Raw genomic sequence first — 27,305 nt, 5'->3', positions numbered from 1 at the left:
AGTTTAAACTACAGAAAATAATATTTCTATGTATTTATTTGCCTTTAGTCCTTCACGGCTGCTCTATGCACCATCAACACAATTTCACTTCCTCTCTAAAGACACAATATTCCAAAAGTTAGTTTGAATACTGATGTGCACCTCACCTGAGACAGTACTGGAAGCATTCCCAGACTGGGGTGTCATAACCACAATCAACAATGTAGCTACCCTAGTACAGACTGAACATGACACTGGGGTTTGTACATATATTTTATTTCAGGGGGCACATGTCCCTCCTTGCAATTAAGCTGATTGGTAGAAGCCTTCACATCTACTTGTTAAATTAATGACAGTTCTTAATGAACAAATAGCATGTATCGGGTATGAAGTCTTTATTCTAAATATTCAAGGGTTGGTTTTGGTCAGCCGTTGGCCCCGACAAGATGACACAAAGATGCTGGCGAGGATACAAGCAGCACAGACATCACACAAACACACACCAGCAAACACAAGGCATTCAACACACTTTAGTAACACATTCAACACATCGTATAACCGTTTCATTCACACTTTGGGATGTGAAACAATCTGTTCTGGGTTCGAGTCTTCAGGTCGTGTGACAAAGGGTCCGGAAACTAAACTGTCCATCAGCTGATTGCACAAACTCTCACTACACAGCGCCCTGGACTTCCAGCATACAACATGGAATAACACAGTTTAGTTTAAACTTTAAGTTAACATTTATTTTATATTTAATCAGTCCTTCAAGTGATTAAAATTGAGGTAATTGTACTCGAGTAACATTTACAAAATAATGTGAGTGTAAAACAAAGAGGAGGAGGAGGAGGATACAAAGGACCGCGATGTTTACTGTCTTTCACAACTCAAACATGTTGGTTGTGAGCAACTCTCTCATTTCCATTTCCCATGCAGTCAAACATGTCTGATTCTGAATTTGAAAGTTTTTATTTAAAGGATCTGGTGGAGAGAACTCGGACGAAGATAAAGAAAATAGTTTTCTGTCTTCAAACAAGAAACTGTTGGTGACAAAGACACGAGAGTTGAATTCTTTCTTCATTTTATAATCGCTAACAGTTACTAATGACTTCTCAAATAACACATCTTGCAGTCATTTTAACAAGAAGAAATGTCCCTGTGGTTGAGTTTATAAGACCTACACCATTTTTTGTCATCATTTTGCACTTGGAAAGTTTTTATTTAAAACAAAAATTAGCAGAACACGCTAACAATTATAATTCATAATGAAACAAAAGATATTTCAATGTCTGTGATTTTTTCGGCTTGTTCATATATGAGTCTGTCAGTCACTCACTCACTCAATGATTACAGGGAGTATAAACAAGTCAAGTTAGTAAACACAGGGAGTCTAAACAAGTCAAGTTAGTAAACACAATAGTAAACAGTTAATAAACAAGTCAAGTCAGTAAACACAGGGAGTATAAACAAGTCAAGTTAGTAAACACAAGGAGTATAAACAAGTCAAGTCAGTAAACACAGGGAGTATAAATAAGTCAAGTTAGTAAACACAAGGAGTATAAACAAGTCAAGTCAGTAAACACAATAGTAAACAGTTAATAAACAAGTCAAGTCAGTAAACACTCCACACACTAAGGAAAGCACATGTCGCGGATAACAAATGACGAGCAACACACACATGGCTGAAGGACAAGACCACTTTGGTCGTGAACTAACACTGACAGTTCTCATAAATATTTACATCCAGGGTATTCTGTTTGTGGGTATTTTTCTCACAACAAAATCTCGCTCGCACACGCGCACGTACACACAGGTGAGGGTGACCTCGCTGACCTTTGTTCAAATCTCTGTGAAGTGTGGCAGGTGGACATAGTGACAGTGACCACAAACAGGAACACCGCCATCCCTCCCAAACTGTGTGTTGACTGTCACCGCACACTGACAATAACTGACAATACATAGCAACTCTCACACTTCCTTCAAACTGTCAACTGCCAGCTGTTCTTAGTCCGCTTGCACACCTGTCCATCATCTCGACCCACTCCGGTGATTTGTTCAAGGCTATGAGTGATTAGTTATTTGTCTTAAAGTCAGTCCTGGTAATTACTGATACTGATTACTAATAATGGATCAATGCTGGCGCTCTGTGTTGTAAACATCATGTGACCAACTCAGTGTCTACATTCCACGACAAGGGCCACATCCTGCTGACCAATGACAGTGTCTGTAATAAACGGTCAAAGATTCCAGTCCAGCATGTGGGCCACTGTAAGGTGAGTACATAAGGCCACCTCCACAGGAGAGCTCTCTGTTTGTTGTGGGCATCCTTGACCCACGAGAATCCCACCTCCAGCATCCGATGGTCGCGTTCCCTTTGACCTCCGCTGACCCGACATTGTGTCATAGCCTCGCTGTTCGTGATGTAGCACCGGGTAGAAGTCCCTGTGAAGGCCATTGCTGACTGTTGCCTTGGTTGTTATTACACTTGTCATCGTGTCCGCCATCACCGGCCTCACACGAGGTTGGCGTCGCGCGCCATGCTGTAGAAGATGCTGTTCTTGTTCTGCAGCAAGACGCTGGGCGAGTCGTACTCCTTGACGACACCCTGGTCCATCACAAGGATCCTGCGAGTATACACGCACACGAACACACGTGTAGATAAGCATTTACCTGTATCGTGATGATGTGCTGATACTAAACTGATTCTCATTACTGATTGTATGTTTGTCAGCTCTGGATCTCTCTCTCTCTGATCTCTCAACCTGTCAACCTGCGTGTGAGCTACTGAGTAGCAATGCTAATGTTTCACTGCATACTTAACCGATTGACGATGGAGAAACTAGCGGCGAGAGATGTGAAGGCTGAGAGTAAAGGAACAAAGGTCAAGGAGTACCTGTCGTAGTCCATGATGGTGTTGAGGCGGTGTGCGATGGTGAGCACCGTGCAGTCGCGGAACTCGGTCCGGATGGTCCGCTGGATGAGGTGGTCCGTCTCCATGTCCACCGCTGCTGTGGCCTCGTCCAGCACCAGGATCTTCGTCTTCCGCAGCAGAGAGCGCGCCAGGCACACCAACTGCCGCTGGCCCACGCTAGCAAACACACGAGACATGATTGGTTCGCGCTTACAAGAAACACGAGACACCATTGGTCGACGCTAGCACCACACAAAACGAGACACGCCTAGTTTGTCGTAACAACATTACATTATTTATGCATGTAAAATAGGCAACAACGATATTGAAATGACGGAGACACAGTGTAAAGGTTACAAAGTGTAAAGGTTACCTGAGGTTGCTGCCCCCCTCTCCACACTCGTACAGTAATCCAGCCTCGATCTCGGACACAAACTTCTTGAGGTGAGCGTGCTCTAGCACCTGCCACAGCTGCACGTCTGAGTACTCGTCAAACGGGTCAAGGTTCATGCGTAGAGATCCCGAGAACAACACTGGGTCCTGCAACGTTGACATCAACCACACCTTGTACTGCACTACTTTCACATCACATGTATTACTACGCACACAGTCCAGCATCCAGCAGTGTTTTTCCGGGTTTTGTTTTTACATCAAATACTTAGATATTACTACATAGCATGGGGCGCAAGATGCTGTATTATCATAACGACGGATGACAACACAAATAGAGTGGTTGCTATGGACACAGACAAAGGCAGGTGCATTCATGCATGTGAGCGCGAAATGTCAGTTAATATTTGATGTTTCGCTTTACGAGAGCTGTTGTGATGATGTAATACTGTAGCAGATGACTGCTAAATGCACTTTGTACTTCTGTACGTCAGAGCTAACAGCAGGTGACGTGACATACCTGAGGCAGGATGGTGAGTCGTGAGCGCAGGTCATGCAGCCCCATGTGACCGATGACCTGCCCGTCGATGACGATGCTACCGCTCGCGGCTTCAATCAGGCGGAACAGCGCCACCGTCATGGACGACTTGCCGGCGCCTGTCCGCCCTACGATTCCCACCTGCAGCAGGTGAGCGCCGGTGTAAGTACCAACTGGTGTTTATCTTTTTCTTACTAATTTATGAGTAATTCGATGAGTAATGCAAGTATTCTGTGCACATTCCTTAAAGAGTCTAATATTTAGCGATAAGTCTATTTCTGTTGTTTGTATTCCCCCCTCCACCCCGGCAGTGGTCCTCCTGCCGCCAGGTCATTGTCCACACTACACACTAACCCTAACCCTGGCATGCGCCAGGGTGTGACTCCACACTACAGTGGCCACGCCTGGCTGGTTGTTTGTTGACAGTTGGTTGGATTTACTCTCTCTTGCTTTGTGCTTCGTCCTCTGACCTCCCAGCATGCACGACCTGCCACAAGCAGTCGTTGTGTTTGCTATACACAGCATCCGCAACTGTCTTCAGGGAGTTCTTGACAGTGTTATAGACTTCTCTCCCCTGACGTGTGAGTCGGACAGTGCAGTCAACGGTTACATCTGAAGTCTTCTCCCTTTGGTCTTTGTGGGTAAAAGTTCATGTGCGAGCTCTGTAGCGACTAGCAATGGTACAAGTAGCTATAGTGGACTAGCAAGGATACACATAGCTATAGTGGACTAACTATGATATAGCTACTGGATTAGCAATGATACAAATAGCTATAGTGGACTAGCAATGACACACTTCAATAGCTAGTGGACTAGCACTGATACAAGTGGCTAATAGACTAGCAACGATGCAAATAGCTAGTGGACTAGCAACGATACAAGTAGCTATAGTGGACTAGCAATGATGCACTTCAATAGCTAGTGGACTATTAATGATACGAGTGGCCAATAGACTAGCAAATGATACAAGTAGCTATAGTGGACTAGCAATGACACACTTCAATAGCTACTGGACTAGCAATGATACGACTGGCCAGTAGACTAGCTTTATACAAGTTCGTGTGGTGATGTTGCAGACCCTCTAGTCCAGGGGTGGGCAATTAATTTTCCCAAGGGGCCGGATGAGAAACTGGGATGGTTCTAGAGGGCCGGACTAATATAGTTAACTCAGTTTTACAATACTGTATATATAGTATATTTACTGGTGGGCGGCCAGCGGGCGGGCCGGTCAGAGACAGGAGGCGGGCCGGATCCGGCCCGCGGGCCGGCGTTTGCCCAGGTCTGCTCTAGTCTAATGTCGTTCACATGATGCTGCATGAATGGAGGTTTGCTGCTGCTGTACCTTTTGGCCACCTTGAATATCGATGCTGAGGTCTTTGAGTACGAGGTCAAGGCCAGGTCGATAACGGGTGGAATAACCAACAAAGTTCACGGACCCTTGCTCCGGCCATCCACGTGGTGGTCGTCTGCCGGGCAGCACCCAGTCAGCCTGAGGACAGGACAGGTGAGTCGCAATCATAATAGTTCAGGTAATTGTAGTTAATTTGTATTGGTGGACTGGAGTAGTAATAATAATACTAGAATGATGATGACACTAGAGGATAGTCATCATCATTATGTTTACAGGCAACTGTAACGCTTAGTCACAATAATTTGATAAAATGTGGTGGTAGTAACTATGGTGTGATAATAGTGTAACCAGACAGCTGTGATCCTAATTGAGTAGAACGAAATAATGTTACAACATATTGGTAACGTACAGCCAGGCACGCACACAGACGTACTCTCTACTTCTCCCCCTCTCTCTCTCATTCACTCTCTCACACAATGAGACGCACACACTCTTACACACACACACACACACACACACACACAGACAAACACACACAGACAAACACGCACCAACTCTTACACACACACACAGACAAACACACAGAGACAAACACGCACCAACTCTTACACACACACACACAGACAAACACACAGAGACAAACACGCACCAACTCTTACACACACACACGCGCACACACACACACACACAAACAAACACACACACACACCTCTGTGGCGGACTCCGAGTACTCCTTAAGGCGCTCGACAGACACGACATTGGTTTCGAGGTCACTGACCATCCTGACCATCCAGTTGAGTCCCTGCGTCACCTAGAGACAGACCCGTGACATGTCATGACACTGTGCTAAGCTGTTAACATCATCTGACAGCACAGTATACCTCCTTACATCTATCATCCTATATCGGTCTTGCCTACATCGCCCAGCTTTGACGTCGGAGAGATCAGGTGTTATCCTGCATTACTCATACAGATGATGACAGTAAAGGTGATGACCCTGTCAATAAGATAAAGACAACCACAGAGATGATCCCAACAACAACGGGGATGCAAGTGTTACCTGCATGGCGTACGACACGGACAGCCCCACCAGTCCGCCATGAAGGTCCGGGGTCCCTACAGCAAACATGGCGGCTGCCAGTATCACCAGGTTCCCTAGGAACTCCAGGCGGAAGCCCAGCCACCTGCAGCACGAGGTGACATCAAGGTAATCAACACATCGCACGTGTGACACATCACAGTGGTAATATACTGCATGACACATCACATGACAGTAAACACGTCAACACACAGTCTAAATGACACGTCACAATAGAAAATACTGCCTGACACGTCACACAGACAGTAAGCCTGCCAACACTGTATGACACAACACAGTGATAAAATACTGAATGACACATCACAGTGACAACAAATACATCAACACACAGTCTAAATGACACATCACATGCGTGTGACACATCACACAGAGACAGTAAGCCTGCCGACACAGTCTGTATGACACAATACAGTGGAAATACACTGACACAACACAGGTCATGGACTATTTGACACAATTTGACACTATTTGACACTATTTGACACAACACAGGCCATGGACTGCCGTACAGCACACAAAGATAATAAAGTGTTTGACAAAACTAATGTTCTGACAAAATAAAAGAAGAAAATGGACGAGTAGAAGGAATGATGTCCTGACACTCTACTGGTACAGGTGTGCAGGTGTCGCCGCGAACTTGTTTTACTGGAATGCTAGCAGACGATTTTTTTCCCAGTTAACTACTAGAACGAGGCAGGTGTATCCAAAACTTCCGGTTAGTCACATTCATTATTTAGGCTCGCCGAGACTAACAGTGGATCACTTTGCAAGAGGCTAAGCGTTGGTCTCGGCAGACAGACAGCATCCACCTCTACACCTCTGTGGTGTGACGAAGCCATTATGAAATTCTCTACACTCTCTCACACCAGTCACACACCAGTCACGTATTCATAGTATGAAGTTCTCTACACTCTCTCACACCAGTCACAACACCAGTCACATTCACATTCCCTTTGCACGCACCCACTGACAACTACTCACCTGTTGGAGGCGATTCCCGCAAAGTAGAAGACGAGGTTGGTGTCGACTTTGCTGGCGTTGTCGTCGATGAATCGCTGCTGACACTTGTAGGCGCGGATGGAGGCGGCGCCCGTGATGGTCTCGCTGAAGTGGTTGAAGATGGGGACCGCGTGGTCGACTCGATTCTCTTGAGCTCGCGAGACGTGGGGATGTAGAAGCGCTGCAATAACAGCTTCATCAACTAACAGTCGTCTGACAGCCACACAGCCTGTGACGTCATCTCTGTCATGCGCACTCAATACATGCACTCCAGATCACTCGTACTTTGCATGTGCACTTGGGCTGCTACTTGATATCACAGATTGTGTTTTTAAAGTGAAATTAGCGGAAGATCCTCGTTAGCGTGTGATGACCACTCACATTAACATTCGGGAAGTCAGCTCGTGCTGGTTGGTAGAGAGAAGAACACGTGACCAGTGAGTGACGCTTACCTGCAGCAGGTGGAGGAGGAGTAGCACGAGCACTCACCTGCACGAGGTAGTAGAGGAGGCCTAGGGGCACGACGACGGAGAGGAAGATGGGGGTGCTGTAGCTGATGATGATCAACGTGCCGATGACGCCGAACACCTGCAGCATCACCATCCGCAGCGTGGCGGGCAGAGTGTTGTCCACCACCGCCACGTCACTGGAGAAGCGGTTGACGATGCGGCCGGACGGCGTGGTGTCAAAAAACATCATGGGAGCGCGCAGGACGTTAGAGAGCATGCGCGAGTGGAGGTTTCCGGCCGCCGTTACCATGGACACGGAGGCCAGCACCGAGTAGGCCAGCACCGCGATGGCTGTCGGGAGAAACACAGACGCACACCATGGATACACAAACATGCAGGTATACACACAGACACACAAATCAATATATGCACACACACACACGCACACACAAACACATGGACATACAGACACTCATAGTCTCAAACACACACACACACACATATAACATGCACAAATACTTATGAGCACACAGACATACATACCATACACACAAGCAGCCAAACACACACATGCACACTGACATCCACACGGCACTTACACGCGCTGTGTTCACTGTGTGCTAGTCCCTCACTGTACACGCTGTCCTTCTCCACTTTTCCTTCACTCACTCATACCTACCAGCCCTACCGGTGTCCCTAATCACGTGACCCCTAGCGTTTATACAGTAATACACTGTAACACACGCACAGTTTATACAGTACATGTACAGTTTATACAATACAACATACACAGTTTATACAATACAACATGTACAGTTTATACAACACAACATGTACAGTTTATACAATACAACATGTACAGTTTATACAATACAACATATACAGTTTATACAATACAACATGTACAGTTTATACAGTACATGTACAGTTTATACAGTACATGTACAGTTTATACAGTACATGTACAGTTTATACAGTACATGTACAGTTTATACAATACAACATGTACAGTTTATACAGTACAACATGTACAGTTTATACAATACAACATGTACAGTTTATACAATACGGCATTACAGTTTATACAATACAACATGTACAGTTTATACATTACCACATGCTCAGTACAGTTTTAGTATAGCCTGTACAGCTCCTGTAATAATCACGTGGTGTCTTTACTACAACATAAAGTTTCTACAGTACAACTCAGTACGTCACTGACCCTGGCCGACCCCCAGCGCCCCGTAGACACCCAGGTAGAGGTAGTTGCGGTCCTGGTACTGGCTGGTGTTGCGTAGACTGCTGTTGGCCAGCAGCGCGTCATCCGTCCAGTCAGACAGCCAGATGCTGGAGTACATGCTGAGACTTTGGTACACGGCGAACAGCAGCAGCACCAACGCCGACACTCCCAGACCGATGGCCCGGAAATAGTTCATGAACACCGCCATCTTCACCTGTCATCATCATCATCATCATCATCATCAGTCCCACACCTTAACCCTGACAATGGTAATGTAAGTAAACGAATCTACACATTACCTTTCCTTTTTCCGATTTTTCTTCTTCTATCAGCTTATCTTTGGCAGCAGCTGGCTTCTCCTTGTCCTTTGGGTTATCGGTCTTGTCTTTCTTCTCTGATGGCGCTGCGCTTGTCTGTCGTGACGCAGTGTGACGTCTGCATCACACACACAAATATATACATATCAACACACACACTCACATATAAATAGTGTTGTGACTAAGTGTGAGCTCCACAGTAAGTAGGTTACTAAGTTACATCTATGTATCTATGTATGGACTGTAATGATTGGGTTTCCATTATAAGAACTGAACGCTGAGCGACTGTTTGCGGGCATTTGAAGAGGACAGCATGTGGACAGGATGTGGACAGGAAATGAATGGTCACGTGATACACAGCACAAGTACAGGAACATTCTGGCAGTGACAACCTGTGATGTCAGGCTGCCTTCACTGTCATGACAGAAAACATCGCCATGTAGCTTGGCACACACACACAATTCCTGTCAGTAGGAAGTCTGTGCGTCTCGTCACTAACAGCTTGAATGTTTTTACTCAACGGACATTTCAAGTGACGACTACGTACTTGGAGACCTGCTCGTCGCCTGAGGTCGCAGCGGTGTCAGAGGTCACGGAGTCCACTCTCTCCAGAATCTTGGCTTTGATGGCCTGGACTGCAGACAACCAACAGTCGGAGTCATTCACCATGCACACAAATGAGGCGAGCACGTCACGCGCATTACAAGATAAACTACAGTACGTCACAGACGCTGCATCATGCCAGCCTCCTCCACCAACAACTTGCACAACTGGCTGGCGCCAGGTAGCTCTTCTCCTCTCCTCTCTCGTCTGTAGATTATCATCTAATTACACCTGCTGATGTATGTCATCTTAGTGTAACCTTTAGTGTAACCTACTTGTGTACGTCATCGTAGTGTAACCTTTAGTGTAACCTAAGTGTGGGTAGACGTCACATCTGTTGGTCTGGACGACGATGGCTGAGGTGGTGATGCCAGGTGTGCTTTGTATCATCCTGTCTAGTCTACTGCGGTTACATGGAGGCTTTGTCGAGCTCAAGTGCACATCCAGAAGCTGCACAACTTACTTTCGGGGTCGTCGTCGTCGCTGTCGGGGTTCTGGGTGAAGAAGGTCTTGAGGAACTGCGCAAAGTCGCCGCCGTGGCTCAGCAGCTCATCGTAAGAACCCATCTCCGAGATCCTCCCGTCAGTCATCACCACTATGACGTCACACATAGGCAGCCAGTGCACGCCGTGCGTCACCAGCACGCGAGTCTGCACGTGACATGTGACGTATACACGTTAGCGAGGGACAACGTCACAGAGAGCTACCACAGTTGACTGGCCTCATCGTTCTGTTGCACACAGTGGAATGGATTTACCCTGCAGGACTCTGTACCCAGACAAAGGTACCCTACAAACATCTCAACACGTCACAGCTCGGTATCTACACGTCAGCGGGTTCTCTCGGTGTATTTGTGTAAATCCGTGGCTAGTCTCTACACAGCTGTGTGTGCGACATTTTGCAGACTTTATTTGCACAGCTGTCGTGTAGCAGCTTTCTGCCAACTTTCTCAAGTCCCACCTTTACTCACTGTACAGATACACAACTCTCGATTATATCAGCTACATCTAACATCTATGATATTATTTAATGTTATTTGTATCGTGTTATTTATATAACACAACTTTCTTTGTCTCTTTTCTGAGTCCCGTAAGATGTCCATGCATCAGTGAATTAAACATTGAGCATGGAGCTACCTCCATCCCCACACATCACACCTGACTATTGTTTGTGCTGTACATCATGGAAGTGACTCACACATCACACCTGACTATTAGTTTATACCGTGCATCTAAACACCTGGCAATGTATGCGGTACATCCAGATACCCGGAGCTTGCTACCCTCCCCACTCTCTACCTTCTTGTGCAGCAGCCCCTTGCTGCCGATGACCTGCTGGAAGATGTGTTTGCCCACGTGCGAGTCCACGGCGCTGAGCGGATCGTCCAACAGGTAGATGTCGGCGTCACTGTACACAGCACGCGCCAGGCTGACCCGCTGCTTCTGACCTCCGCTCAGGTTGATGCCCTGCACACAGTTGTAACTGTTTACACCTGTCAACCCACTCTAGTTAACAGCCTGCACACAGTTCAACACCTGTCAACCCACTCTAGTTCATAGCATGCACACAGCTCTAACTGCTTTTTACACCTGTCAACCCACTCTAGCAGTATACATGTACATGCACACAGTTCTAGCTGTTTACACCTGTCAACCCACTCTAGTTCATAGCCTGCACACAGCTCTAACTGTTTACACCTGTCAATCTACTCATTTACCTTGGTGCTCTGCACTGAAGCTCAACCCCCCACAGGACATTTCTCGTTGTCAAGAGTAAGAACAGCGACCTTAACACGTGACCAAGAGTTCTAAGAAGAGTCAAAGAGCCTGTAAATGCTATTTATCACATTCATCTGAGTCTGAGCCTTGTGCCCCTATCACTGTGTGGGCCTCGTGCCCTTCAGATCACGTGGGCCCAACCCTCAACATTCGTGTGGGCCATGGGTGTGACGTTTGAGAATAGGTGGGGCGGAGAAGGTAACATAAAGTGAGGGCCAATCATCTGCAAGATCACTTGAAGCCACTATAGTCATACCTTTTCACCGATCTCTGTCATGTCGCCTCCAGGTAGAATGTCAAGGTCAGGTCTGAGTGCGCATGCGTCGAGCACCTTGTCGTACTGGCGCTGGTGGTAGGGCGAGCCAAAGAGAACGTTGTCACGTAGTGTGACGTTTTGGATCCACGCCTGCTGCGCCACGTACGCCACGCTGCTCTGTGACGGCACAAAGGTGCACAAAGCAGACGTCACCACACAGAGGTTACGTCAAGATATCAGAGAGATGCAACAACAAACAAAAACAAAAACACTGTCACCTGCATACACACACTTCACAGAAAGTAAACAATTAAACGGTAAAACAACGTTGCTGAATTCCTCATGTGAACAAATGAACCAGAGGAACTAGATTTAGATGAAAACAAAACATCCTCGACCAACCTGTACAACCACGTGACCAGACAGCTTCTCCAGCTCGCCCAGCATGGCGGACACCAGTGAGGATTTACCTGCGCCTACCTGGCCCACCACTGCCACCAGCTGGCCGCGCTGAATCTTGAGGTTGATGCTAGAATTAAAATGGAACGAGTGCACGAAACAAAGGACAACTAGCTGACGGTTGTGTGGTGACGATGATGTGAGTAGTGTTACTGGACTCGTGACAATGTTCTCAAGAATACTAGAAATTATATTTAGCAACATAAATATGTGGCGTCCGCTGCTGGTGACACCAATATTCTGGGTTGTTGTCATTCGTGTAGGACTGTTGACCTCACCATCACCAGCAGACGTTACATCGACAGCTCACTGAGCAGTCCTCCCCATAAAGGATATTTGGGAGTGAGTGAGAGTGGGAGTGAATATCTGAGTGAGAGAGAGTGGATATCTGAGAGAGAGAGAGAGAGAGTAACATCTGAGAGTGTAGACCAGCAGCTGTCTTACTTTCTGAGAGTGGGTGTGGGCAGCTGTGTGTCCCAGGTGAACGTCCCCTTGTCGATGAGCACAGCTTCCTCTGAATAAAAAAGGTCATAAGTTCAGTCGTGTGTGTGTGTGTGTGCACGTGTCTCTCTCTTAGAGATAGAAGGCATCATGCAAATGTAACATTTAATGTTAATGAAATCATCAACTGACGGGTACCAACATAAATATTCGGTACTCTGCTCTTCTCGCCGTCCTTCGCACCTATCTTGTGCATTAGTTCAGTGAGCGTCCCTCGGAAATCAGGACAAAGGCAGAGAGAGAGAGAAGTAGGGCGTGTGTGGAGGAGAGAGAGAGAGAAGTAGGGCATGTGTGGAGGAGAGAGAGAGAAGTAGGGCATGTGTGGAGGAGAGAAAGAGAGAAGTATGGCGTGTGTGGAGGAGAGAGAAAGATGGAGAAGCAGCTTGCTAGGCAAACAGGAGAAATGAGAGTGAAGTAGTCCCAGGTACAGGATTGCTGTCAGCCATCACAACCTGTACCTGCACTGCTGTCGTAGTGGACGTTGGAGCTGTTCAGATCAGAGTTCCTCAGGAACGCTCCAATGCGAGACACAGACACCTGGGCCTGATGGACAGACAGCAGTAGCATCATGGCACAAAGTGTAACTTATGTCTGGCATTTAGTGTAAACACACTAACATCAGAAGGTGAGACTTTAGTGTAAACACACTAACATCAGAATGTGAGATTTTATTTTAAGAGAATAAGTAATGGCAAATAGAAACATAACGGACTTGTTCACGTAAGGTAGAGTGTGCAAACTAGTCAAAATCATTTATTTGACAAACGCTGCATGACTTTCACCGCTTGTGGTCAGGATTGACAGGAGACATTGAAATAATTCTGTATCCGGTAGTGACCTGTGCCAGAAATGTTGGACTTGATAACAGTTTACTTTAGCGCTCGTGTCGTCTTTGTGCTGACTCTAGCACGCACGCGCATGCCCGCGCTCACACACACACACACACTTACCTGGGCGATGTAGGTGATGATCATGGGCAGCAGGTTGATAGGAAAGCGCAGGATGTTGAACAGAGACAGCGACACGAAGGCTTTCTGAGCGTCAAGGTAATGGTCTTCAGACGCCAGCACGTACGTGGCAAAGGTCGCCAGGGTCACCTAGGGTCACAGAGTCAAACAGGTATTGGCTGGTGTCACACAGACAAACAGGTACTCCCTGGAGTCACATGTAGACAAACAGGCATTGCATGGAGTGACCTACAGACACACAAGTATTGTCTGGAGCCACACACACACAGACAAACAAGTATTGTCTGGAGTCACACACACACACACACAGGCAGTAAGCCCCTATGCCAGTATCACGGTAATCAATCCAAGCTAACAGCAGGACGACCCCAAAAGACGATTACCAAGAAAGGTGCACACGTCCACACGAAGGTGGAGAAGGCGTTGAGGTATGCCGACTTCCGCAACACCTGCAACTCTTTGTTTCTGATGTCAGACACCTTTTCCTCAAAAGATTTCTCCCACGCGTACAACTTGAGCACCTGACAGGTAGAACACAGTTTCAGATGATGACATTTCTTGGGTAAACGAAAGACTCCATGTTTCTCAGTGGTCAAAATAAGATTGAGATTTCTAGCACAGGTGCCTCTGTAACAACAATGTAAGTCTACAAGGCTATGCTTTCATTTTTTTAAAAAGTGGAATAACGTTAACCTATCGTTGGCGACATAAACAGACAATTAACTGAACAACTTCTTGCTTGATATAAAAAAAATCTTAAAGGTTTTCATCCGGGACACGACAGGACACACGGGTCATCAAGGCCAAGGAGGGCATGCTGCTCGAGCTCATCGTTAAACGATTGTTTGTTTGAAATAAAGCAGCACGAGGTCTGTGTTTGAGGCAAGCCAACCTTCCATAGAATATTCTAGCCTAGGCTGTCCGAGAACTAAACGCGTTTAGCCGAAGAAGCAGATTATTTGTGTAACGAGGACTTGATGCAGACAGAACTACAAACAACCTCCGCATGTCAATGAAACTATTGTATTCAAATGTGAACAAAGTTGTAAACAGACCTCTCCGTTACCTGACGGTTTACTCAACCATATCTACGTGGAATAAACAACTGCACTGACTGACCTTAATGCCGGACAGCACTTCGTTCATGAGTTTGAGGCGCGCGTCCTTCAGCTTCATCTGCTGCATCTGGTACTTGCGGGTCTTGGTGGCCACCACGGCGTTGACAGGGATGAGCAGCACCATGATGGCCAGGCCGGCCAGCACCGAGACCCCCAGCTGACCCCACAGCAGCGCCAGCGCCAGGGCGATCTGCAGCGGCGAGGACCAGATGGACCACAGGTAGCCAGCCACGTCCTGTAGCCGCTGGGTGTCTACAGACATCAGGTTGACGATCTCGCCCACAGTCGACCCCTTCCTCGCCTCGTTACTCAGGGTCAGCGCCTGTAGACAGGTAGACAACCAGGGTCAGGGTGTATATACAGGTAGACAACCAGGGTCAGGGCCTATAGACAGGTAGACAACCAGGGTCAGCTCCTATAGACAACTAGACAGCCAGGGTCAGAGCTTAAAACAAGTGGAGAGCCAAGTAGACAGGGACTACAATCAAACGAACAATCAGATCCTGCAGTCAGGATGTCCAACCAAGTGAACACGACTTGTGTCACACCAACACACGTGATCAGAAGGGTTAAGGACGCAAATTCAGTGTCAGTGACACGTAGGTTGTAAAAGGTTAAGGAGGAGATTTGTTACTTCGACTTTTGTGTAGGGGTCAGAGGTCACCGTGTCTAGAGATGCGAGTAATCGTGTTGCTGCTGACCACTGAGTGTAGACAGGTGCACCACACACACCCACCTTCCTGTAGAGGGCGGAGATGAGAGCGGACTTGATTCTCATGCCCAGCGTCATGCTGATGTGGAACTGCTGGTGGAAGAAGACAGAGGCCGCCACTGCCACCACGAACATGGCGCATGCGTACACGTAGCCCTTCCACTGCGCCTCGCTGTCCTTGTGGTTGGTGTAGGCGATGAGGACGCTGTCCCGACAGGCAATGCGTCATGAGCACGTGACTGGTCATATTATGGTCACCTGCTATAGCGCTAATGTGACGTAGGTAAGACGTTAGCGTTAGCTAGGTTAGTGTGTAGTGCGTTATAAGATATTAGCGTAGCTTATCACAGGGATGTATTTGTCGTTAGAGTGAGGGAGATGGATAGGGGGAGGGGGCGCATAGACATTTATCTACACTACACGTCATCGGTAATGTGACAAGGGACACAACTCACTCGAGCAGCATCGGTCCAACAAACTGGAGGAGGTCGTAGATGAGTTTGCAGACGAAGGACTTGATAAATTCAAGGCCGTAAGTCTTGACCAGCACGCGGAACAGGGAGGCCTCCACCATCTTGCTCTTCTTGTCTGGCTTACCGCCCTTGACTGCGCCGTTTCCAATGCTGACGTCAGTGGAGGCCAGCAGTGACGTCGTCTCCGTGGGCTCGTGCTGCTGTGCGTGGTGCGACACCTTGTCACCATGGCGATACCAGACGTACACGTCCTCGCGCGCTGCGCGCAGTGTCCGCTCCCTGGCCACAGACCACAGGGTCAACAGGGTCAACATGAGGAAACATCGCCACGACATGTTGTGACACGTAATGAGCCTGTCATCAAATCAACTTTATTGTCTGTCCCAGGAAGGCAAGACAGACATTTTTCTTTCGCTCACATACAAACATAGTGTGAGTGGACAAGACAGCCACTGGCTACGTGCACGTGAGTCGCTAGGCAACACGGTGTGTAGCACGGTCTGTGTGTGGAGACACAAATAGTCGTGTGTCTGTAACACCTGTAACACCTTCACTACATGTAGCAGTAACGCCTGTGTTATACATCCTGTATCTGTAACAGCTTTCCCTACATTTAGCAGTAACGCCTCCTGTCATAGTGCTACACAATATTGTAGTATTACATCCTGTAGATGCAAAACTATCTGCAAGAGTATTGTTAACATTTAACGTAACACGACCTGTAATAATACTACCTGCAAGTGCAACAACCTATTGTAGTAACACTACCTATTGTAGTCACACTACGTGTAACAGTAACACTACCTATTGTAGTCACACTACGTGTAACAGTAACACTACCTATTGTAGTAACACTGCCTGTAACACTACCTGTAACAGTAACACTACCTATTGTAGTCACACTACCTGTTTCGCTTGTCTGCACGCTGTAGCTCGCGCTCCCAGGCCGCTTGGAACTCAGGTACGACGCGCGCTGACTGGTCACGTGGGTGGAGGTCAAAGAGGTCATCCTGCGTCAGGCCATGGCGGTACGCGCGAACAACCAGACTGAAACAGGACGACGTGTGATACACTGACCTTTCACCTTAGCGTGAAGGTGTACACTAGTACACTGGCTGATGGACAACCAGTCTCTGTGTGGAGTATAGGTCAAAGGGTTAAAGGACACTGCAACTCGATATTAATAGCGCGTGTGACGGACTGTCCTTGTGTCATGAATAGTAACTCATTACAATACCAATCATGTGTCGGTGCTGACACGTGTGTGTCACTGAGTGTCAGCGCTTACTGATTGGTGGAGGTTGTCTGTCCATGCTAGCCAACTGGTCACATGATGACAAGGACGACGAGGTGTGGAGAAAGGCGACGATGAGGTCAATGAGGAGTGTAAATGTGTGTATGTGTGTGTATGTGTGTGTGTGACTTGTGTTTTACGCCGTGCCAGCAACTAAGACTACATCACGGCAAGCAGTCAGCCCTGTAAACAGATGCCACGTGCCGAGAAAGAACAGCGTGCCCGAGACGAGAAATGAAAGTGATTTGACAATGCAAGCGATGAAGACCTACAAGTCACGTTTTAATTACGGTAACCATGGTAACGGTAGAGGTGGTGACGCTTGTGACGTAACACGCACCTGTTGATCCACCAAAACACCAGGCGGCTTGGAAACGACGCGAGGACCTCAGGAGATGGTTTCTGTCCAAACAAACACACACACACGTACAGACACACATGCACACAATCATGCACACACACGTATACATCCACACACACACACATGCACATTTGAAAGTGCTCTGTCGAGTGTATGTTACATTTTTCAACAACACAACAATATCATTATTGCTACATGTCTACACAGTGTGTCAATGTGCGTGAGTAGCGCAGTCTGTCCAGGTGAGCACACGGTAGACAAGGGCTCATCCAACTGTTGTCGCTGTCACACCTGTTATAACCGTTACAACTGTTGTCGCTGTTACAACGGTTGCCACTGTTACAACGGTTACAACTGTTGTCGCTGTTACAACTGTTACAACTGTCAGCAGGCAGCGGTGGCAATGTCCCCGCGATCAAACTATGTCAAAGTTTGTCATCAGACCTGTGGCAGTCTCGCCTGAAGCCAAGCGCCTACACACCTGTCCCAGGAACTGGTAACCATGACGACCGAGTCTATCGGCAAAGCTGTGGAGAACCAGTTGTGTGAGGACCAGAGCGAAGTAGATGTAGTAGAGAGCGAACATGAACAGCGACGAGTTGTATTCCTGTAACACACACACACATCTGATGATTGGTTGACGTTCCTTGACCTTTGTAATTTGCATACAGCAGCCAGTGTCGGGTGACACTTGATTGTTATGGTATCGGTGACTGCACGTGGCATTATATGCACGTGGCATTATATACCAATGTAATGTTCCTTTGTATGCACGTGACACTATATCCCAATGTAATATTCCTATGTATGCGTTACAAACTCTGAGCACACAGCGGGTTACCGTTACAGCTGGTGTCACCATCCTCACCTCTTGGTGTATCTTGGTGTAGAAGGGGACGATACCTGCGATGGTCAGGAAAAACCAGAACAGCCACAGCACCCCCGAGGTTACAACACCCTTCACTCTCTCCACCTGCACCAGGCCCCCGCCAGCAGCTGGGGTCAAGACATCACAGAGAAAGGTTACAGACATATGTGTGTAGCAGGGTGTAGATTAATGCTGTGCATAGCAGGATGTAGAATAATGTGTTCGCTGTCTGGAACAGGATGTAGAATAATGTGTTAGGTGTATATGACAGAGTGTAGAATAATATCTTGCATAAAACAGGGTGTAGAATATGTATCAGCTAACAACGTGTAGAATAATGTATTAATTGTATATAACAGGATGTAAAATAATGTGTTAGCTGTCTGTAACAGGATGTAGAACAATGTGTTAATTGACTACCACAGGGTGTAGAACACTATTTTCGTTACTTCACTATGTTACTTTCACCAAGGTGTGGACCGCACCGTGTTCTTTGTGTGAACAGCCTGCATGCATGTAAAGTGTTCAGACGTCAACAGGAAATGACGTAGTCAGCCGCTGATGTTTGTGTTACACAACACAGTGACGTCAGCACCATTGTCACAATGGAACAGTGATGTGCAAGCCGGTGTGTGTGATGTATTATTGTTGTTATTTATTGTTGTACATTATTCATGCAATGGAGAAAGGTGAGGTCAAACAGGTGCGACTTACGAAAGTCGCCATTTTGAGACCTCCGGACACGTAGATGACTGTCGCCACCTTCCTTCCGTCGTCCACTTCCTCGTCTCCGGCTCGTAGCATCTCCACCCCCACCAGTATGGCCAGCAGCAGGCACAGCAGCTACGACACACGGTGACATGTAGTTGACACTGACACTGAGTGACATGATGTTCACACACTGACACTGAGTGACATGATCTTCACACACTGACACTGAGTGACACGATCTTCACACACTGACACTGAGTGACACGATCTTCACACACTGACACTGAGTGACATTACCTTCACACACTGACACTGAGTGACACGATCTTCACACACTGACACTGAGTGACACGATCTTCACACACTGACACTGAGTGACATGATCTTCACACACTGACACTGAGTGACATTACCTTCACACACTGACACTGAGTGACACGATCTTCACACACTGACACTGAGTGACATGACCTTCACACACTGACACTGAGTGACATGACCTTCACACACTGACACTGAGTGACACGATCTTCACACACTGACACTGAGTGACATGATGTTCACACACTGACACTGAGTGACATGACCTTCACACACTGACACTGAGTGACACGATCTTCACACACTGACACTGAAGACTGTATATGACATGACACGCAATGACTGTAAATAAAGCGCTGTCAGACATCTTGTATTAACACAACAGACAGACACAGGCGGTGACTAGTGTGTGACTCATTACGCGTTGGTCAGTGACACATCTCTGTCTCCGTTGTGTCTCTGTGTTGCTGATAAACTCACCGTCTTGAGTATATTGAGGGTTGAGGTGTTGCTGACAAACTCACCGTCTTGAGTGTGTTGAGGACGTTCACCTGTATCCTGACGCCGTCGTGCAGGCGGAGCAGGTAGGGGAGGTAAGCAGGGAGGAGCAGCCACAGCCACCCGCATGGCACCCACACCAGCAGTGAGTTCTGGAAGCACGGGGTGAAGGCCGGCCAGTCGCTGTCCAGCAACAGACTTGTGTCCTGCAAGGACAGGTCCTTTGTAAACAGTCGTTGTTTACACAACACGTGCTGGAGTGAAATGTCATTTGTAAACAGTCGTTGTTTACACAACACGTATTGGAGTGAAATGTTATTTGTACACAGTCGTTGTTTACACAACACGTGTTAGAGTGAAATGTCATTTGTAAACAGTCGTTGTTTACACAACACGTATTGGAGTGAAATGTCATTTGTACACAAGTCCATCGTCAATGTTTCTGTAAGTAAATTGTCATTTATTGGATAATTGTTGACAGATTTGTCACAACAATTTCTTGGTGCAACCTGAGTGCAGCATCAGGTGCCGTGACTGTGATGTCACAGATGTAACAGACATGATCACGTCTGACTCTGTGGCGGACTTCATGAACTGAAGAGTTCTTTCAGAGCAAAAACGGAGAAACTTTCTGTTAGAATATTTGTTGATTACAGTTTTGTGTAATTAGCAACTTTGGAGTTGTATTTTAAGAATTAGTTTATCTTCAACAGTTATTTTCCTATTTTCCCACATTTCTGTTCATATGATCAATGCTTACAGGCTGCAAGACACAGAGCGAGTTGTCTTGTTGAATGACAAGTCACGTGACTGTGTGTTGGCGAGTGTGTGCGGCAAGGACAAGTCATCTGTACACAAAGCTTGAGGATGACCTAGGTCGCACAATGTCAGGGTCAGCTGTGAAAATTTCAAAGTAAATATCAACTTCCGGATAATAAACAAACTACGCACGTGACTTTCATTATGTTCATCGTCAGCACCTTGAATAACAGGCTGCAGGCCTTCATCTTGGATAACGACTTGACAGACATCAGTCATCACTGGACTGTCAAAGGTGAGGATTACACATCAGCTGTGGTGTGACAAAGGTGAGGATTACATATCAGCTGTGTGTGGTGTGTCAAAGGTGAGGATTACATATCAGCTGTGTGGTGTGTCAAAGGTGAGGATTACATATCAGCTGTGTGTGGTGTGTCAAAGGTGAGGATTACATATCAGCTGTGTGGTGTGTCAAAGGTGAGGATTACATATCAGCTGTGTGGTGTGTCAAAGGTGAGGATTACATATCAGCTGTGGTGTGTCAAAGGTGAGGATTTCATATCAGCTGTGGTGTGACAAAGGTGAGGATTACATATCAACTGTGGTGTGTCAAAGGTGAGGATTACATATCCGGTGTCATGGGGCAGGTGTTTGATCTGTCGACTGCCTTGACTGACGCCCCACTGCGCTGTGAAGTGTTGTGTTCGGTTGTGAGTAGTCACGTGATTGTCTTGTGAAGTGCTGTGCTAGGTTGTGGGCTGTACAGCTGGCAATGTTGTGAGTGGTGCACCAACGTGACGTAGTACACTGTTAGCATGACGTAGTACACTATGAGCGCTCGTTGATCGCACGTGCCAATGGCAGCGGATAATTAACTAACGGATGGGTTTTGGGAGGTGAACTTTAAATTCGAGGCTTATATCGCATGTATCTACCAATAGTTTTAAATAACACAAACCATTCGGTTGGTCTTTAAGTGTGACGTCTCAGGTATCCTGCTCTTACACAACACCTGTCCTTGTGTCCTTGTTGCTAAGCTACTGTCTTACTTTGACCTTTACCTAACTCGTAACGGCACAAATCTCTTCGTCACGCTTGACGGGAGACCACACAGTGCACATAGCAGACCATGCAGTGTACATAGCTACATCATAGACCACACAGTGTACATAGCTATACTTCAGACTATGCAGTGTACATAGCTACAGTGTACACCCGAGACCAGCAGAAAGAACGCCCGGATGAACTCAGTACTGCCGAGGAAGGAGAGAGGGTAGCACACCGAGTTGAATGAAGTACCCGCCAAGACACGTTCTTTCTAATAAACATCAGCGTCTGCTGGACCGTTGGTCACAGGACAAGAAGTCACTTAGCTACCCGACCCCACACACAAGTCTTAGGTTTGCTGTTCGTGATAAACCTGATCCCTGGGTACATGTCGTTAGACGTGGAGACCTGCGGCAAAACTATAATAATAATAAATAATAATAATCTGTACTTGTAATGAGCACCAGTAATGATGAATCAACATTAGATAAGAACCAGTGGGCAGTGAAGTGCCATTAGACACAGTGAACCACACCTGGATGAGGTAGAAGAGTAGAACCAAACATCAACAATAATTCACTCAATGCTATTTCTGTAGAAAGCTGAAGTGATGTACGTCATAATACAAATGCACTGATTAATACGCGTATTACACGTACATGTAACACCACCTGTCACGTCACTACGTCACTTTCGTCACTCTCCTAAGGTGTGACACACTCCTCCCAGTGTCTGCAGGTTGTCCTGGTGTCTGTCGCCTGGTGGTCATGGACTGTCACTCAGTTGAGTCGCGCGAGGTCAAACGCACTTTACCTGTGCGCGGCGGTGTCCGTAGCCTCATCACCGACTTGTATTCAGGTCACAACTTGAACTCACCGCTACACGACCCGCCGTGACCCACTTTGGCCCCCGTAAGAACAACTGTACTCAAACATTGCTAACTGTCAGAAGAGAAGACATGATAGTCGGTAAAGGAGGTATAAGATAGATAAAGGAGGTACAAGACTTAGTAGAGACAAGACAAGGTAGAGATGATGTAAGACATGGTAGGGAGGATACAAGACAAGGTATGGAGGATACAAGACAAGGTAGGGAGGATACAAGACAAGGTATGGAGGCATAACGCACTCTATCGTCGCTTGTTATACGTAAGACTGTTGCCTCAGGGGTACATGGCTACACTGTGGGTACCTGTCACGGTGTCTCGTACCCGTCAATCGTCTTTGTTAATTTGAGGGCAAAGGCATTACACGTGCAGAAGTACTGCAGCAAGTCATCTGACATCATCAACCTCTCCTCCCTGTGAGTGAGTGTGAGTGTGAGTTAGAGAAGTAGCAGTGATATCACTTCACCTTTCACTTTCACCAAGAGCACTTGTAGCAAGTGTAGCCACCATGGGGTACCGTGCATGAGTGCACCAAGCAAGTACAGGATGGGTACCTCACATCAGTACATCCCTGAGGTCGCCACCTCACCTGTGTGCACCTGACGTACGTGTTATCAGCGACCTCTAAACTTACCTTTGATATCAAACGACCGACAGCGTGTCCCCCGGCTTGACTGCCACCGTCAGGGGGTCAAGGTTTGACAGTGGCACAGCGCATGACATAAGACATATATATATATGATGAAGACATGGGTGAGTAGAAACATGTACTCACGAAAATGGAGCTGTTCCCACAGAACTGACTGAAGCTGTCGTCTGCCATTTCTAATTCACCTTCAACAGTGAAGAGTTCTCCGGGCCGACGACAACAGCGAGTAGCGAGGGCGAGGGTAGAGACGAGAGTTCAAGTGACATAAGTACTCGTCTGCTCACTCAGTGTTAGGTTTCTCAAACACTTGATGATGCCAACATCGTTAATGAGGCGATGACCATCATAGGTGTGCTGTACTCTTTGCCGCCTGCACTTTCGCCAGGAGGACCCGGTGTGTACCCGGTCTGTACAGTATATATATATATCTTCAGGATCAATGAGCGGCGTAGCTTGGTAATCAGCCGTCAGGTAGGCCTCGGGTAGATTGCTAGTCTATCGAAAGTCACTCGGGTGCTGCGTGTGCAACACGGGTGAGTGCACAGATAGTGCCTCGTCATCAAAGGACAAAGGTTGAAAGTAGATCCGCACTCGTCAGCCGGCCATGCGCACCCTTACACTGTGACTCGGCAAAACAAGACTAACGGCGCAGCCCCGAGATTCCACCCCGTGTAGGGGCTGAAGACTAGGCACGTGACCGTGCATAACGTAGGTAATACACGAGTGCACACACACACACACAAGCACACACACACAAACACACACACAAGCACACACACACAAGCACACACACACAAACACACACACACACACACACACACAAAGCACACACACACAAACACACACACAAGCACACACACACAAGCGCACACACAGACACTCAAACACAAGTTCACACACACAAACACACACAAAAGCACACAGACAAGCACACACACTCACAAGTTCACACACACTCACAGTGCGCACCACACGGTTTTTCATTCATTATTTAGGAAGCCGTACGTTGCTGCGTGTTGTGATGTTAGTGTGGTAACAGGCGCCTCACCGACGTCAGTTGATGTGCGTGTGTGTGTGTGTGTGTGGGGGGGTCCATAAGGACAACCAGGGCCCACAACTAAAGGAGGGTTTTGACAAGAGACTGTACCCCCAGTGTACCGGGTATGTCACCCTCACCTGGTCAGCCGCCCGGTCGTCGAGTGAGTGAGGGGAGTGATCCTGGAGCAGGTGACTTGTCCCCCAGGTTTCGGGTAGAAATGGCGGGTACACTGCAGTGTCCGCACCCTAGTCGCCTGAGCACGAGGTGGTCAGGGGGTCATTCTTTGCTTTTTTGAATATTTGAAATACAGGAGAAGTACCTTTGCACCATGTATGGGGTCTGGTCCTCTGTCATGGCGCTCCTGTACCTGGAGATTCCGTTGTCCTCCTCACTGTCATCAGTAACTTAATACAAGAAATATAAATACATTTCTGTCGGCGATATAAACCATTACTCATTTCTAGCAACCATGTCCGATCACACCTTTTGGTCTTTAAAATATGATAGACATTCGGCACGAGCTTTTCATTACAACAATACTATCATATCCTCATTCATTCAATATAAGTTATTCTCTTCCTTTCCAACCAGAAATGTTCTCCCCCACTCCTCCACCAGAATCAAGCATTAGTAGGAGATTAGTAGGAGATTAGTAGATTAGTAGAAAATTAGTAGATTAGTAGGAGATTACAGCTTAACATACTAGGTGATATCAGTAGAACAGCTCAACACTAGGTGATGTCAGTAGAACAGCTCAACACTAGGTGATGTCAGTAGAAGACTACAGGCTACAGACTACAGACTACAGTAGAAGACTACAGGCTACTACTGCCTGCTACCAAACTAGGTTTCATGCATTTCTCAGTCCGTGCACTGTGTATGGAGACATCACGTGGTGCCATCGTGCATGGTGACTGTCCTGCTGCTGGTTGATACCAAACTTTCTGTCGCTTGATGTCGTCTGACACTCAAAGGGGAAGCACACAGCAGCTGACCGACACCTTGTGCATGATGACAGCAGATTATGTCCCTTGCTCTGACAGGCGGAGACGATCCGTGGTCCGTGACTGTGTGCATTGGGTGTGTACATCAGTCTTAGGTTAGAGATAGTGTTTGTTCATTGGGTGCGAAGACGATATCAGCCTGACTGGGTTAGTGTTTGTTTGTGTGTATTGAGTGTGCACATGATATCAGCCTGGGGTTAGTGTCTGTGTGTTTGGTACACAATCTCAGTCAGGCTGGGTTAGTGTTTGTGTGTATTGAGTGCGTACATCAGTCTAAGGTTAGTGTTAGTGTTAGTATGTTAGCTCATACTTGCATGTTATCCCAGTGTTAGGTGACGACTTGTATGTTGCTGGGCTGTTCTGCTCCTCTCTCGTCTGTTGTACTTGCATTGTATCTACTGTTGTCTACTAACCAGAAGTGGAAACTGATTTGTTGGATTCTGTCTCATGCTCTTAAAAATTAACTTTGTTATTGTTGATAGAGATAGCCAGCAATACAAAAGTTTAGTGAAAAAGTGTGCACGCAAAAGAAAAATAAACAAATGAGTAGCAGTCGCAACTTTAGTGCACAAAGGTGTTGTGTGATGACTACTCATGAAGTGTGTGATTCTGTGGTGTCGGCACTAATTAACTACAAGTTACAAGCGGCCAGTCTTACCATGTCATGGTAGTGTGTGTGTATGTATACATACTTGTTAATGTCGCTGTTTGGGAAGAGATGCTGGTGCCGGTGACTTAGCCCACGACCTTTCCTATCCCCCCTACCCCCCACTACCCTACTGTAGCAGTCACTGCATCCTCCTCTAGTCGCTGTGGCCTGAGTGGTGGTCGGTGCTGTAGGAGCCACCACCATCCCAGGGTCCGGCCTGAGTGTGGATACAGGCCTGAGTGTGGATACAGGCTTGAGTGTGTGGATACAGGCTTGAGTGTGGATACAGGCTTGAGTGTGGATACAGGCCTGAGTGTGTGGATACAGGCCTGAGTGTGGCTACAGGCCTGAGTGTGTGGATACAGGCCTGAGTGTGGATACAGGCCTGAGTGTGGCTACAGGCTTGAGTGTGTGGCTACAGGCTTGAGTGTGTGGATACAGGCTTGAGTGTGTGTGGATACAGGCCTGAGTGTGTGGCGATGTCAAGCGGATAATACAGTAACAATTACGACTGAGCTGGACATACAAATATTCAATGTTCTGATTAAATGTAAGTCCCCGACATGCAGGCGCACCATCACCACAACATAACATAACCACAGAACACATGAAACACGTGAACAAGTCTGAAATATGTAAACAAGCACAACATTCAACAACATTACAGATGTACTGTACCCAACACAACACAACATATTAGCATTGCCAGTACAGGTACAGACTGTGTTAACAATATTACAAACAACACAGCAGTGTATCAACAGGTTGCCCAAGACTAGTACAACAGCACCAGCATGTGTTAGTCATTACACACCAGACATGATGTTGTTGTGTTGTTGTACTGTAGTAACGGTCGCTAACTGCTGTAACCTGCTGACGTCAGGGTGTGGCGCGAGGCTAATGGAACGATAATTTCTGATAAGGGACCAGGAACAATGAGCAGAGTGGATAAACCCTCCTATTTGTTCTCTCTCTCTCCACACCCACGTACCCACCAGCTGTCAACACACACACAGACACACACAGACGACATGTGAGTGAGACACACGGGAAGGTTTTTGCGTGAAAAAAGGCTACG

The 27,305-nt window shown here is 47.1% G+C and overlaps 1 protein-coding gene across 1 annotated transcript; it reads right to left on the bottom strand.

Moving 5' to 3' along the window:
* Nucleotides 1-241: 241 nt before the first annotated feature.
* On the bottom strand, nt 242-24,174 carry LOC112568671 (multidrug resistance-associated protein 1-like). The gene is given in 31 exon segments (XM_025246078.1): nt 242-2,603; nt 2,873-3,067; nt 3,264-3,430; nt 3,801-3,959; nt 5,161-5,307; nt 5,879-5,980; nt 6,230-6,353; nt 7,250-7,394; nt 7,397-7,448; nt 7,757-8,067; nt 8,939-9,170; nt 9,256-9,391; nt 9,821-9,908; nt 10,340-10,526; nt 11,175-11,342; nt 11,911-12,087; nt 12,313-12,439; nt 12,814-12,883; nt 13,329-13,413; nt 13,821-13,967; nt 14,222-14,359; nt 14,958-15,278; nt 15,693-15,873; nt 16,124-16,420; nt 17,048-17,188; nt 17,776-17,837; nt 18,278-18,403; nt 18,665-18,792; nt 19,379-19,507; nt 20,221-20,400; nt 23,662-24,174. Coding segments are annotated over 30 exon segments (4,557 nt in total). The 5' UTR covers nt 20,324-20,400; nt 23,662-24,174; the 3' UTR covers nt 242-2,491.
* Between the last annotated feature and the right edge of the window lie 3,131 nt (nt 24,175-27,305).

The sequence above is a fragment of the Pomacea canaliculata genome, linkage group LG7 (genome assembly GCF_003073045.1).
Source record: "Pomacea canaliculata isolate SZHN2017 linkage group LG7, ASM307304v1, whole genome shotgun sequence".
NCBI classification, from domain to species: domain Eukaryota; kingdom Metazoa; phylum Mollusca; class Gastropoda; order Architaenioglossa; family Ampullariidae; genus Pomacea; species Pomacea canaliculata.
Note: the sequence above shows the minus strand (reverse complement) of the source record. Positions and strands in the feature narration are given on the sequence as shown.